The 14,868-nt window shown below is 38.0% G+C and overlaps 1 protein-coding gene across 8 annotated transcripts; it reads right to left on the reverse strand.

Annotated features, from left to right (window-relative positions):
- Positions 1 to 7,077: 7,077 nt before the first annotated feature.
- LOC126695095 (E3 ubiquitin-protein ligase CCNB1IP1 homolog) lies at positions 7,078 to 12,530 on the reverse strand. 8 transcript variants are annotated; one of them, XM_050391716.1, is made up of 12 exons: positions 12,234 to 12,529; positions 12,058 to 12,128; positions 11,875 to 11,948; positions 11,514 to 11,581; positions 9,927 to 10,001; positions 9,767 to 9,847; positions 9,386 to 9,431; positions 9,185 to 9,215; positions 8,828 to 9,083; positions 8,560 to 8,723; positions 7,572 to 7,842; positions 7,078 to 7,494 (listed from the first exon to the last, which is right to left on the reverse strand). In XM_050391716.1, the coding sequence occupies exons 5-12, from the start codon at positions 9,989 to 9,991 to the stop codon at positions 7,488 to 7,490; spliced, it is 921 nt and encodes a 306-aa protein (XP_050247673.1). In that variant the 5' UTR covers positions 9,992 to 10,001; positions 11,514 to 11,581; positions 11,875 to 11,948; positions 12,058 to 12,128; positions 12,234 to 12,529; the 3' UTR covers positions 7,078 to 7,487. The 8 variants fall into 8 exon arrangements, with proteins under 8 accessions (XP_050247673.1, XP_050247674.1, XP_050247671.1 ...); XM_050391717.1 differs by lacking the exon at positions 12,058 to 12,128 and having other exon boundaries at positions 8,560 to 8,719; positions 8,824 to 9,083; positions 12,234 to 12,530; XM_050391714.1 differs by lacking the exon at positions 12,058 to 12,128.
- Between the last annotated feature and the right edge of the window lie 2,338 nt (positions 12,531 to 14,868).

The following is a 14,868-nucleotide window of genomic DNA, read 5'->3' on the forward strand; positions in this document are numbered from 1 at the left end:
GAGAATGAATAAGTAAAAGAGGAGGGGGGGGGGGGGGACTCTAAACAAATCTCGGTCTACGTGTATGCTACAATATGTTTAAATGTCAATTTGTAATTAGAATACAACACTTGCACAAGACCACCAAAAGTATTTAGTGAAAAAGTGGATTTAAGTACACCAATCACTAATTGACACTAACGCCCTACTTGTTTTGAAATAAAATATTTTAAATGTAAAATTATAGGTAAAAAATTGTGTAAAACATTTTCAAAAAAATTTTTTTTTTTTTTTTTTTTTTTTTTGATAAGTAACAAAAATTTTATTAAAAAACAAAAAACAGCCAACCCAAGTATATTGGAAATGTACTATGGGGGCATAAATCAATAACCAAGATTACAACGATCAAGTAAAACAGGAAGAGAAGAATAAGAAAAATGAAAAAAGACCACACTCCAATCGAGGAGAGTGTGTAAAAAAGAAGACTTAATCTCTAACATAGAGCATTCACATCCCTCAAAGCTTCTAGTATTCTTTTCACGCCAAATACACCATAACAAGCAATTAGGCACAATTCTCCACAACTCTATATTTCTATGTGATCCAAACTTACCCTACCAAGACTCAAACAACTCAATAATCTTTTGAGGCATAACCCAATGAATTCCAAACAAACAAAACACTAACGACCACAACTCACAAGCAATGGGGCAATGAAGAAGAAGATGATCCACTGACTCCTCACAATTCTTACACATATAGCACCAATCAAGAACTAGCACACGTCGTTTGCGAAGGTTATCTGTTGTTAAAATCTTACCTAAGGAAGTAGACCATGAAAAGAAAGCTACCCTTGGAGGAACCTTCAATTTCCAAAATATCTTCCAAGGGAAGGATAAGATGGTAGGAGGGTAGAAAGAAAGATAGAATACTCTAACCTCAAAACCTCTACTCCTTGTTGGCTTCCAACACACCCGATCCGGACCCAATCCCTGTACCATTGAAGAGTAGACCATATCCATAAACAGATCAAAGGATTCTTGTTCCCAATATTGTGGAGGACAACGAAATTTAGCATCCCAATGAATCCTCCCACCAGACCAACACATAACCTCCGCTACTGAAGAATCCTTTGTTCTACTAATACAATAAAGTTCCGAAAAAGCCTCTTGGAGAGTACGATCTCCACGCCATACATGCTTCCAAAACTTCACTCTAGTACCATCCTCCACATCATACAGAAGTAGTTTAGAAAAACTCATCCAACCACTCCTATGTCTCCACAAACTAACACCATAAGCATTGGTCACCTTTTTCGTGCACCAACCACCCCAATCATTCCCATATTTCACCTCAATAACCCTCCTCCATAGAGCATCGGTCTCCATGCCATACCTCCATAACCATTTTCCTAACAAGGCAGAATTAAAACTCCTCAATCGTCTAATACCCAACCCTCCAACCTGCAGCGGCTTATAAACCTGAGCCCAACTGACTGAGTGTAATTTAGAGTCACCATTAATACCACTCCACAGAAAATCTCATTGTAACTTCTCCATATGATTTGCCACCTTCCCAGGTAAAGGCAAAAGGGAAAGGAAGCATGTAGGTAAGGAGGAAAGAGTACTTTTAATAAGAGTTACCTTACCCCCCTTAGATAGATACACCCTCTTCCACCCTGCTAATCTCCTTTCCATCTTCTCCAAAATAGGATTCTAAATTGACAACTCCTTAAAATTAGCTCCTAACGGTAGCCCCAAATATCTCAATGGAAGAGAGGATTGCCCACAACCCAACATTCCCACCAGAACATCCATATTGTGCACCACCTCTATAGGAACCAACTCAGATTTTCCCAAGTTAATCCTTAAACCTGAGACCTCCTCAAATCTAGCCAGAATTGCTCTCAAACTAGCTATTTGCGTAGGATCAGCATCACAAAAAATAAGAGTGTCATCAGCAAATAAAAGATGAGACACCATCACCGAGTTACCTGCCGTATTACCTATAGAGAAGCCTGAGAACTGACTAGTAGTAGCAGCCACATCCAACATATGAATTAAACCCTCCATAACAATATCAAATAGTAACGGAGACAATGGGTCCCCTTGCCGAATCCCCCTAGAACTACCAAAAAAATTAGAAGGACTATCATTGATCAGAATGAAGAATTTAACGGTAGAGATGAAACACATTATCCACTTTCTCCATTTCTCTGAAAACCCACAGCGCTGAAGTATATAAATTAAAAAACCCCAACTCACATGGTCATATGCCTTCTCCACATCCAACTTACACAACACTCCTAGAACACCTAACTTCAATCTACTATCAATACATTCTGAAGCAATTAAAAAAGAGTCCAATATCTGTCTACCTTTCACAAATGCATTCTGAGAATCTGAAATAAGCCGATGTGCCACCCTTCTAAGACGATTGGCTAACACCTTAGAAATAATCTTATATCCCAACTAAGCTAATAGGCTGAAAATCCTTAATCTGCATAGCTTCCACCTTTTTAGGAATAAGAGCTGGGAAAGAAGCATTAAGACTCTTCTCAAACACAGCCTGAGTATGAAAATTTTGAAACACTACCATAATTTCAGCCTTCAAAATACACCAGCAAGACTAAAAGAACGCCATAGAAAAGCCATCCGGGCTAGGAGCCTTATCACCCTTAAAATCACTAATCACCCTCAAACACCTCTTCCTCATCAAATGGCCTATCTAGCCAAAGTGCATCTTCCTTCAAGATACAAGAGAACCCCACATCATCTAATAAAGGTCTATGAGCTACAGTTTCAGCATATAGCTACCTATGAAAATGAGAAATACAACCTGCTATAGCCTCCGGATCTGAAGACAATTCTCCATCCACCAAAGCCGATCAATGGAATTAAATCTTCTGTGAGAGTTAGCTATACAATGAAAGAATCTAGTATTCATGTCTCCTTCTCTAATACAAAGGACTCTAAACTTATGCCTCCAACAAATTTCCTCCATCAAAGTAACTTTTTCTAATTCACCTCGAACTCTCTCCAACTCCAACCTTTCCTCCTCCAATAAAGCTCGACTATCCTCAATCATCTCTAAATCCCTAAGCTCTTGCCACAATTTTCTCACCCGTTCTTCAACATTTCCAAAAACCTCCACATTCCATTTCTTCAAATCATTTTTCAAGAGCTTCAATTTATTGGCCAAAACAAAACTCGAAGCTCCTAGGACATTATAAGATTCCCACCAAGATCGCACCCTCTCCATGAAACCCTCATCTTTAAGCCACATATTCTCAAATCTAAACGGCCTCCTATCTCTCTGAAAGGAACCACCCTCAAGAACAATCGGGAAGTGATCAAATAACAGCCTAGGCAAGTGTTGTCGAGAGACAGATGGAAACTTATCCTCCCAATCTGCAGAAAACAAAAATATGTCCAGCCTAGCCTTTGAAGCAACTTCACAAGTATTAGACCAAGTGAAAGATCCCCCTTGAAGCGGAACATCAATGAGGCCTTGCTCAAAAATAAAATTGGAAAACTCCTGCATAGCAGCAGTAAAAGAGGTAGAACCAGAACGCTTGGAAGGAAACCTTACCACATTAAAGTCACCACCCACACACCATGGAACATTTCACCAACTGTTTAAACCAAATAATTCCTCCCATAAGAACCTTCTGTCTCTCACAGAATTAGGACCATAAACGCCAGTAAACGTCTAGACAAACTGATCTAACACACTTGTAAATCTACAAGAAACCGAAAACCGCCCCATAGCTTCCTCCACTTTATTCACAACCCGTGTATCCCACATCAATAGCACCCCTCCAGAAGCTCCACAAAAGCCTAGATAAGACCAATCAACATGTTGACCCCTCCACAAACTGCGAATCACAGCTCTAGTTATCAACTCCATTTTAGTTTCTCGAAGACAAATAACATTTGGCCCCCATCTCCTGACCATATTACGAACCTGAAGCCTTTTATCCCAATCATTCAGCCCTCTAACATTCCAAGAAATAATCTTCAAATTCATTAATGAACCACCACAACCCGCTCCTTACTTACATTCCTTGATTTCGTTGAACCAACCTCGACATTCATAGAGGTCAATAAATTTTTCAACTCCCGCTGACCTTTCTGCCTTGACTTGTTGTGCTTCATTTGATCATCTACTACCTTAAGCTTTTTATTCTTTTTCCTGGCCTCTATAGCTAGCAGCAATCTCGTAATCTGCTCCTCAAAACCTTTCAAAGAAGTGCCCACTGATTTTCTAAAAGCCTTAATCCGATTTGTTACCCATTGTGATAAATTATTACCATTAACCGACTCCTTACACCCAACCCCCAACTCAGAACTACACTCCAACTCCAAAGGAACTTCTGTGGCCAAAGGTACCACAACTAAAGGCTTGCCACTACACTCCCAAGCCATCGACCTCTCATCAAAATCCCACATCTCCTTCTCTGCCTCATTAACAATAGACAAAGAATCAACTAACCCATCACAGTCCTCTGCCCAGCTAACCATCTGACTGTCATTGATAAAAGAATCATTACCTGTTACAGTTTCTACATCAGTGACTGAGCAATCCGACACACTCTTTGGAAATCGATATAGAGATAGTGAAATCACTATTTGTCGACCATCCGCAATTGTAGCATCCACTCTTTGGAATCACCCCATGATTTGTCCAAATCACTGTCCAATTCCCTAATAGTGGGAGAAGAACTAAATACCACCTCACAATCAAAAGCCTCATGCACCGTCGCCTTTACCTCCGAACCCAATAATTCATCATCCTCATCCTTCGTCGCCATCGGAGATGATGACTTCTCCACCAGTTTTTCTATCAAGTCCCTTGAAGACAACACCTTCGTCTCCGCCGGCTCCAACGAAGGACATATCGGAGCTAAGGGTGATGAACCTAGCTCGCATGTAGCCTAGACCACTTCTGCTGTCAATATCGACAAGGTGGGGGGACTGGGTAAGCCAGCTCGAGCTCACCTAAACGCTAGATCCACTCCCGCCAGGAACTTTCGGTGCCGATATAGAAGAAATTGAGCCCAAGGTGACCATCGGAGCCATTGCCGTCCTCCTTGGTGGTAGAGAATCAAACACCTAGCTCGCGGGGAACACCTTAGCACTCACACCATTCAAGATTGAGCTCGGGCCGGAGGTGCTTGACTCTAACTTACCATTCTCAACAATTAGGCCCGTAATACCCGTGCTGGGTTTATTTTGGGAATGCTTGGAGCAAGCGCCTGCCTCAAAAATAAAAGGGCTAGGCAATAGAGGGCTTGAGCAACTCTTAACATTACCCAACCAAGGTGCATGGGCTTCCGAAGGCTCATTGTCCATTCCCTTAATAACAACCTAGGCAGAATTGTCCTCACGTGCCACCCACTTTACAGCTTGCTTATCACCCCTATAACGTTGCCAAGACACCCGCCTCTTACCAAATTCATTTACTTCCACAATCAAACCTTTCCCTAACCAGATAGACCTCCTAATTTGATTCTCCCTACCAGAATCAACATCTTTCAAATTCAAATTATTCAATCTGAATTTATTTTGTTTCGGGATTTTCTCCTTAAACTTAGCATCTCAAACATTAATACCACGGTGACTCCTTTCCACACCACTCACGGCAATCGGTATAACATTATCAACCGGAACTTCAAAAGCCACCACCTGAATCCCAGCTTTGTCTCTCGAAGGCAGCGTTGTGTTCTCCACTACTTGAATCTTCTCTGTCTCTCTAATGGAGGGCAGGTGCGAATGCTTCCTTACTTGTACAGACGCTTTTACCGTTTCAACAAAGGACCGAGAAGGGTGAATCTCTAAACCCAACTTAGACTTGTATGGTAAAGCTTTTGGACCACCCAACGCATAATGAAAAGGTTCCAACATTCTCCTTAATTCAATTCCAAAGGCCCTCCAACCTTGTTGTGCCTTGCCTGCAGGAATAATGATCAATCTTCTCATCCCGCCAACTTTTAACTCTGTTACTAACAAATATTGCTCAAACGAGTTAGAACCCCATTGCACTGTGTATGCGGTGTCTCCTTCCCTGAGCGTGAAGAAGTGTTTAGGGGTAGACCCCAATCACCGTGTGTTCCAAGCTTTGCATTAGCCAACGTGCTGCATTCCTACCTATAAAAACTGATTGCATGAAATACTTCCCCTGTTCAAAAATCTTAAGGGAGAAAAAGTTCCCCCCTTCCTCAACCACCAATTGAAACAACTTCGATTCAATAAGAAAAACTGCAAAATCCACCTATATCAATCCAAAACAGAAACAAAAATTAACTGGGAACAATATTTCTGACTAATTTGAGGTAGTCGAGCCTCTCTAATGGATCATACTGAAGATTTTCTTGAGAGAGAGAGAGAGAGAGAGAGTTAGAATTGACTAATTACATTGAAGGAAATTGCTATAATTGTCAACTAAGTTGCTCTTTTAGAGCTTGATGTAGATGGTGACAATGAGAGAGGAATTCTAGGAAGCATGGACAAAAAATAAAATCCTTTTTTTTAAGGGAGGATTTTTTATGATTAGGGAGCTAAAAAATAAAATCCCTTTTGTTTAGTATGACAAGTAAAATTTTTCAAGCAAACCACCAAAACTGATAGCTCAACCATTAGATCCGTTAGTGCTAGAGGAACAGTGGATTCAACAACCACTAGATTGCCAACACAAGTGGCTGGAACGATGGCTTTGGTTATTGAACATCTGACACCTATCGGCAAAAACGGTGTCTCCAATGGCTAGACCCTTGACACCAATTGTCAGAGTAGTGGCTTTGACCGCTTAACTAGCTGCCTAATCTACTGGACCGGTGACCTAGCTACCATATAGGGTGAGAGAAGCCTTTGTGTTTTTGTAAAATATTTTACCAAAATTTTAAAGGTAAAACATTTTACAACTTTTTATAAAGCATTTTTCGGTCAACAAAAAATATTTTTCAAGTTTAATCTTTGACCACATTTTACCTACAAACAAACATCTGAAAATGAGAACATTTTTCAAAAAATATTTTACTTCAAAACAAAAAGAGCGTTACACATGAATTTGGGTGTCCCTAGAGTTTTCCTCGTACAATTAGACAAAATGGAGTGCATCATTAATATCACCCCAATAACTGGGGAACATAAAGTATTAAAATGTTGTAGAACTTATTTGACAAAAAGAATTGTAAAGGGAGATTGCTTCCCATGATTAGGGATCAAATTATTTCCTACGGTGTCCAGACTCTCCCCAAATGTTTGGAGATCAATCAACATTTCTAATTAACAGGCAGCTGCTTAACCCAAAGGAAGCTCACAATACTCTACATAGCATATCAGCAAAGGAAACAGAAATTACAATAGAACATTATATGCTGGTTCATGTTCCTTTTGCAACTTTAAATTTTTGTTTTTTCCTTTTTGGGTCAAAATGAGGACAATGATTGAAACAGATTATCCAACATCTCTAAGATCTGGCAAATGGCAAGTCCCTCAACTTCAGGCTTAAAACCTATAAAACATAGAATTCATTAAATCTCAGAAGTAGGTATCAAAGTAACACTTGGTAGATTGCAATCAAACACTTACGTGAACATCTGAGGGCGGTTACGAGAGAGCTGAGGCCTCTTAATTGGGGAGAGTATCAAGTTCCTTAAAGTCATTGAGGGGTGGTTACTAGCTCCAGCTCCAAAAACAGGGTGAGCAGCAACCCTTCTTGTCCCAGCATCCACTGAGATGACTGGTTGTTTCACTGGTGAGCCAACAGAGATATCAAAGGGACCTGAGTTTGAGCTATTCTGTCTCGCTGGCCATACATCCTCTCTAGGCCCTGGAGTGTCAGGAGTGAAAAGCGACCGATCTGCAAGAAATAAGTCAACCAATTTTCGAGATATTTAAGCAAAAATGCAATGAAAAGAGAAAATTTTCAAATATTATTAGAAAACTTCTTTTCTGGTGTTCTTTGCCGCATTTAGAGAATCCACTTAGATGTGATGCTCAAGTATTTGCTGTATTTTGTTTGTGCAGCAGAATGGATACAAGAGATCACACATTCTTTGCTTAGTCTGGAGTAATCTATCACCTATGACTGATAGGAATGCTAGAATCAATGGAGAAGAATATGCTCTAAAGGCCAACTGGTGCAAAAAGTGCTTTTGATGTAAGAGGCAGATTATCTTGTACAAGAATGCCGGAAATACCATTCAAAATAGAGTTTTCTGCAGTCTTTGGTGATACCTTTTTGATGTCTTTACTCTTTGATAGTTGATGTTAGGCTTGGTTTTATTTGTAAAGTTTGAGTTGTGGGTCAAGCATCATTTTTGCTGACTTCTTGCTTGTTCTTGTTCCAGGTGGAAACTGCTCTTTGCTGCTTCTTGTTTTTAGCTTGGGTTTGCTCTGGGTTTTGGGGTCAGTTTGGCATTTTTTTTGTTGGGTAATCTGGACCTAAGTTTTTGTTTTGTTGCTTATGCAACTTGTTAAGGTATGTTTTGATCAATTCAGTTTTCATTCATCAAAAGTAAGAAAATTTCTTTTCTGGTGACAATAAAAAATTTTATTAAAAAAAAAAAAGAATTACCTTTTCTGATAGGGTCTCTATTATCCATCATGTTGGCAGGGTTAGCAAACAAATCAGGCTCATTTCTTGAATAAAAGTTGGCTGCAGGTTGGATGGCTGCTCGTTTGACTGACTCGTACTCACCCCTCAATTGGTCATACATTTCATCTAGTTTTCTCTTCTGCCTGGTATTAAAATAATATTTTGTATAAGGTCAAATACCAAATTACCTAAATATAGTATCAATAATTGGTAACATTGGGCAAGGAAAATGTAATAATAAACTGGCCTGGATTTCTCTGAGAATTTATCCTGGAGCTCCTGCTTGTCCTTTGACAAGCTCTCAATCTCTTGCTCCATCATTTGGCACCTCTTAGCCATTTTCTGGTATGCAGTATGCACCTGCTCCAGCTTTTCTGTGAACTTTTCTTGCATTGCTTCACATTTCTGCCGGCACTGAGCAACTATTCTGTTCATCTTGCACTGCCATTCCAATTCCTTTTGCCCAATATAGAACATCACACTTCTGTATGAACTTTTCATCACTGAGTTTGTTCAAGGAAAGATGCATAGCCAACATATCCTCAATAACATTTAACAAGACACAACTCTTTCTCATTAATGGAAAATTTTGATCAAAGGATACATATCTGTGGAGACATTCCAACCATGGCCATCTGCAACAGAATATGTTGAAAACATTAGCAACGAGCAATTGGTAAACAAGGAAAAAGGAAAAGGAAGAGTGAGGAGCTTGGTTGGAATTCATCAAATATTGAATAAAGAGATTGAGAGGATCGAAACAGGTGTACATAGACAAAAAAATTACAGAGATACGATTGCTTACATTTGTCCATTCATCATTTGGATTGATATCCAAAGGTTTCATAAGACTGACAAGTGGAAAACCATAATAAGGTAAGAGGAAATAAGATTATACATATGTAAGTTGGAAACAAGAATAAGCAGTCCATGACACTCCTAATGATAAGCTAGGTACTTCTATTATCAATAACAAATGTAATGATATTGCAGCATGCTCGTTGTGGTTCCCATTGAATTCCTTGAACATGTTACTAAGGGGAAATAAATCTAGATTGGGCCACTAATTCCTAAAGATGACCTAACTCAGTCTATTCAGTAACTATGCCTGTGCAGATGCGTTCCAGTTCATTTAAGCAATTGATTTTATGAAGAATAAAATATTGAAACCACATTAAAATATTACCTTTTAGATAGCACCTGGTCACAAATGGGACACGCTCCATCATTACTGAGGATCTTGCTAGCATCATCCGTGCCTTTTACACTGTTAAGGAAATGTTATGCAAAAGTGCCAAAAGGAAGAATAAGAACAAAAGGTAAATTTTCTTTATGCATCCAGATACATAAAAGGTGACCACATGTGGTGGAAATGGCTCGCCCTTCCAGTTCTCGCCAGCACGCATTGCATCTCATTTCAACTGTCATATATAATCTTTAAGTTAGTGCCATATATGGGGATTCATATGACCTGTTAAGAATTTAAAATAAATAAATAAAAACAGGGCAGAGATCTTCAAATAAAAGTTATGCCCCTCCTATTCTAAGTTCCACAAGAGAGCCAGCAAGTGTTGTTTCAAAATAAGCAAAGAAAAGCAAAAGCTATGTCCCACTAAAGCGAGCTTTAATCATCAATGTCTTCGATTGCAAACTTGGGAACAGCATAAAACAGCCATGGTGACAACTACAAGGAGGTGTTCATCCACTTAAAGGTTCATCATAGAAGCAGACACAATAACACATTTAAAATTTGTAGCTGTCAATGCTAGACAGTTGAGCACTTAAATTAAAAAGATGCAAGAAAATCAAATTGCTGCAGGACCGTTTTTGGTCAAAAAGTAGGTCACTGGATTTTTTTTTTTTGTTCTTTTATTTTATTTTCTTTTTATTATGTGCCTAAATTACAAATTTTAGATTTAGAGCCTCTCAAACTCAGTAATAACTTGCAATGTCAGGATAAAAACAGATTTTAAGACTCACAAAATACCACCAGAAAATTCAGAAATTGCAAATCATGCATGCATATAAGTACATGAGGTATTGAGGTGTTTTAGGAAAGAACTTCAGCAAAGATGAACTCTGATGGCAATTTTTTGCCCCAAATTCTAGGCCAGCATAGAATTTGAAATCTTATGCAATGCCACAGTTGTATATAATTCTAAATGAAAAAATTGTCTCCACCTTCATTTTACCCTACTAAACTTCACATGAAAAGTAGTACTGCCTCCTCTATCACTGAAAATTCCATTGTTACTATAATACACAATTTGACCAGAAACAAACATCATCCATGAACTTCCTGATTTTATTTTTTTTATTATTAATATTGATAAGTTACGCATACACGTGGGTTGAAACCATGACTGCAGCCTTCACCTTTCTTGTACAAAAGGGAGGAAACATATGAACTTGAACACATTGGAAAATTTTATTTATGTAAATTATAAGAATTTAACTAGAAGACTTTCTTTACACATGAATTCTCCAAAAAGATATCTTCCCAAGAACAATCCATATGGCCTTCCACAACCATACTTTGGAAAATAACAACTAAAGTCTCACTTGTTAGAAGGTAACTAATTCCTTTTAAAGCTTTTTTCTATCTCAATGAAACTTGATCCGCTATAACTGACATTGGTAACAATTTTCATTAAAGCAAGTCTAACTATAAATAATTATACCCTTAGCATTATCAGGTTATACAAACCCAAACCACAACCAATAAGTCTCAAAACTGAATGAATCACATATGTGGACATTAGCAGAATTTCTAAGCATACAGTTTGCTTTTCTTCTCCAGAAAAGGTTTTGAATCAATCTACGATTTTTTATTTTTTATTTTTTCATTATTATTAAAAGATTAGAAAATTATAGTTGAAGAGAACTAAAATAAATAACAGAATGCAATGGAAAAACAATCGACATGAAAATACCTCAGAATGCCCTCAGATCAATCAAGCTGGAGATTCCTTATTCAGGGAAGATCGTTAGGGATATTGTCCTATAATGACAATGTGAAAATTAATATCAGTGAGGTGTGGATATATATATATATATATAAAATCTCATTCAAATTCGTCATCAATTCTGAACTGAACAAAAAGGGAAAGTGGACTCAACAAAGCAGCCAGAGAGCAGCTGTATTCTATTAAATGAGCAATTTATATTTTTTTTCAGGTCCTAAACGGCAAATAATCCATGCTTCAGGAGTTCAAACTATTTTCTTTTCCTACATTTTCTCAGAAACCAAGTGCTGTAAAATAGAGTCAGTATGCTTGTAATTTAGAGCTATACCTGAAAACTTGACAGAAAATTGTGCATCGAAAATTCAACGCCCTTGCTTCTCAATCAAATGCTCAGAATTATTTCTGAAAATTCATACAAAAAAACGAGGATCACCAGATTCATTAAATTCGCGGAAGAACAATAAAATATTAGCAAAATGAAATTAAAAGATCAAAATACAAGTGAACTGACTATGATTCTCAGCTAATATCGAACTTCAAGCTCTGAAAATAATTATGAAACACTAAAAAAGCTTTAAAATTCTGCGAATGAGGCGGAATATACGGTCAAGAACTTCCTGTACGATCAACAATGAAACAAAAAATCCGAAAGCACTAGAAGGAAGTAGAGAATTCAAGCGGTTTTACCTCTGAAACACTCTTTCTGTCTGTCTCTGAGATTTGTTGCTGAAAGCAGAAAAAGAAATTCTGAATTTTTGTTTTGGTTTAGTTGAGCTTGTTTGGATCGAAGAAAAGGAGGAGAGAAATTTGTGTAAATGATGAGACGCAGCGAAACCCTAGGGATGAAGATTTGGCGCGAAAAGTTCTTGCTCTGAGTCTGAGAGAATCTCTCGGTTGTGGATTCGAAATTTTCAATAGCAAGGGAGGGAGGAAATGGCTTTACGTGCTCTCACTGACACTCTATCTCTCAAACTTTTGCAGCAAAACCAACCATTTTTTAAGTTTAAAAGTTTAAACCGAGTTGGGCCCAGTTTTTGCGGTAGATTTCTGGTCCAAGCCCATTTAAGGATTTGATATACTCCCCGTAACTCACTAAGTATTTCTGGTCCAGGCCCTGAACAACACGCTCTAGCATTACACCACAGCTGATCCAACGTGTTATTATTGTATTGCATCACATCCATTCATCATATTGCAGCCATTCATCATCCTCCTACCACATTAAGTATTCATCACAAGCTCATCATATGGTCACTATTCCATTTAGAGTGTGCACTCAATCCGTCAATCCTCTAAAACTAACCCGATCCATCACAACCCGCTAGGTTGGATCAATTTTTAGGGATTGGTAGGTTGAATTGGATTGTCAAAATAAAATTTACATGAGTCGGGTTGTGTGCGATTTAGTAAATTCACAAATCTGTCTAGCTCGATTTGATTCACCTATATTTAATATATATATATATATATCTAAAAAATATATTATATAATTTATTATTTACCCTTTTCTTTATCAACTGTGTTAGAGTAGAACGGTATGATATCCTATTAATTTTGAACCACTAACAAAATTGTTTATGTTGACTTGGTGTTATGCTTAGGTCTATTAAGTTATAAATTTGTTGTTATTTGTATTAGTATTGTTCTAATCCATAGGTCCAATCATTGGCAAAGCTACTAAGCTAGGGCCTGACTTTTTCAATTTTCCATTATAGATAGTATGAAAATCACAAAAAATTAAAATAAAATAAAATAAAATTACAAGTTTACAGAAGAATGCACTTATTCCCCCCCCCCCCTCGGGGGGGCCCACAGGGTCGACTTTAGAATTTAGGCCGTAACTACTCAAAAAAGTCCAAAAAAAAAAAATCCCACAAAAAAGGCCTTACAATTTTATAATTCCTCAAAGTTTTGAATTAGTCCAGAAAAACCCCTAAGAAATTAAATTGGTAAAGAAAAATACCCATAAGCCCATTCTCAACAGTTCAGCCCATGGCCCCTCCAAATGGAAAACCTTTTTCTCCTTTAACAATTCCAGAATTCAAATGGTAAATACGAGAGAAAAAAAAAATCCAAACCAAATCATTCTTACGGACCACAAGGAGGCTGCCCACTGCTGCCCCACGGCCCTAACCTCCAACACACACCACCAACAACCACTACTAGTATCTCTCCCTCTCTCACTCTGGATTTCTTCACTATCTCTATCTCTCTTTGGATTTCTTTGTGAGCTCTCTTTGGATTTCTCACTCTCTCTCATGTATAGTACATAAACACTTTTTTTTTTTATAACATAAACACTTTTTAATTAAGAGCATCCGTAGCAGCTGTTGAAAAAAAAAAATTTTAACACACCAAAAGCCTACTTTATTATTTTACTACATCATTATTTTATCATATGTTTTATCATTCAATTCTATATATTAAAATAATATTTACTACACATTAAAATAATATATTATCTCCTCCCTATTATCACCATCAACAACAACAACGGCACATCCACCACTACCACAACAACGGCCACCAACAGCAATAACACCGGCCAGCCACCACCGAGACAAATCCACATCCACCAACGCCACCTTAAAAAAAAATTTAAAAAAAAAAAAAAAAAAAAAAAAAAACATAACCAAAGAGATCGGCACAACCACAAATCTCAAACCCATCGGCACCATCCCAAATCTCAAATCCACAGCACCATCCCAAAATCCCAAATCACGACGAGATGGTGGCAAGCGAGATCGGAGAGACCTGGACGGCGAGACACAACGGCGTTTTGGCCCTTCTTGTCTTGGATGTCGGCAATGACGATGGCTCGTGCACTGTGAGTGGCGAACTCGTGAGCCGTGTCCTCGCCCATGCCGCTTGTGCCTTCGGTGATAATGGCCACCTTTGCCTCGGAGCTTATTGTTTGAAGATGTGGAGTGTGTCTTTTTGTTCTTTCTCTGTTGAGGGAGGAGTTGGGAATCTGATGTGAAAAGAGCGAGAAAAAATCAATTAAAGAAGTGAGAGGAGAGAGAAAGCCAAATAAAAAACATTATTTTGGTTTTAGCATTGCAATGGTACAGACACACAAATGCCAAATATTTGCAACATTTAAAACATCTATTGTGAGGTGTTTTTTTGGTGTTTGGTGTGCCAAATGTGCCAAATATTTGACATTTGGCACATCTGCTGTGGATGCTCTAATGAGAAACGCTATGCGTCTAAATATGTGAATAGTTTATAGGTACTTGTGCATTGATGTTCTCAAAAAAGTGTACTTATGTTGGTATAAAATATTAATAAATAATATTAAGTTTGTATAAAATATAAATAA

The sequence above is a fragment of the Quercus robur genome, chromosome 8 (genome assembly GCF_932294415.1).
Source record: "Quercus robur chromosome 8, dhQueRobu3.1, whole genome shotgun sequence".
In the NCBI taxonomy this organism is placed as follows: Eukaryota; Viridiplantae; Streptophyta; class Magnoliopsida; order Fagales; family Fagaceae; genus Quercus; species Quercus robur.

Bases quoted from the DNA above. Each gene is read 5' to 3' on its own strand.
- LOC126695095 (XM_050391712.1), bottom strand. From the start codon at position 10,008: ATGACAGTTGAAATGAGATGCAATGCGTGCTGGCGAGAACTGGAAGGG. The intron at 9,840-9,926 runs GTATCTGGATGC...ACAGTGTAAAAG, and splicing joins CACATGTGGTCACCTTTTAT to GCACGGATGATGCTAGCAAG. The intron at 9,216-9,385 runs GTAAGCAATCGT...ATTCTGTTGCAG, and splicing joins CAAATGATGAATGGACAAAT to ATGGCCATGGTTGGAATGTC.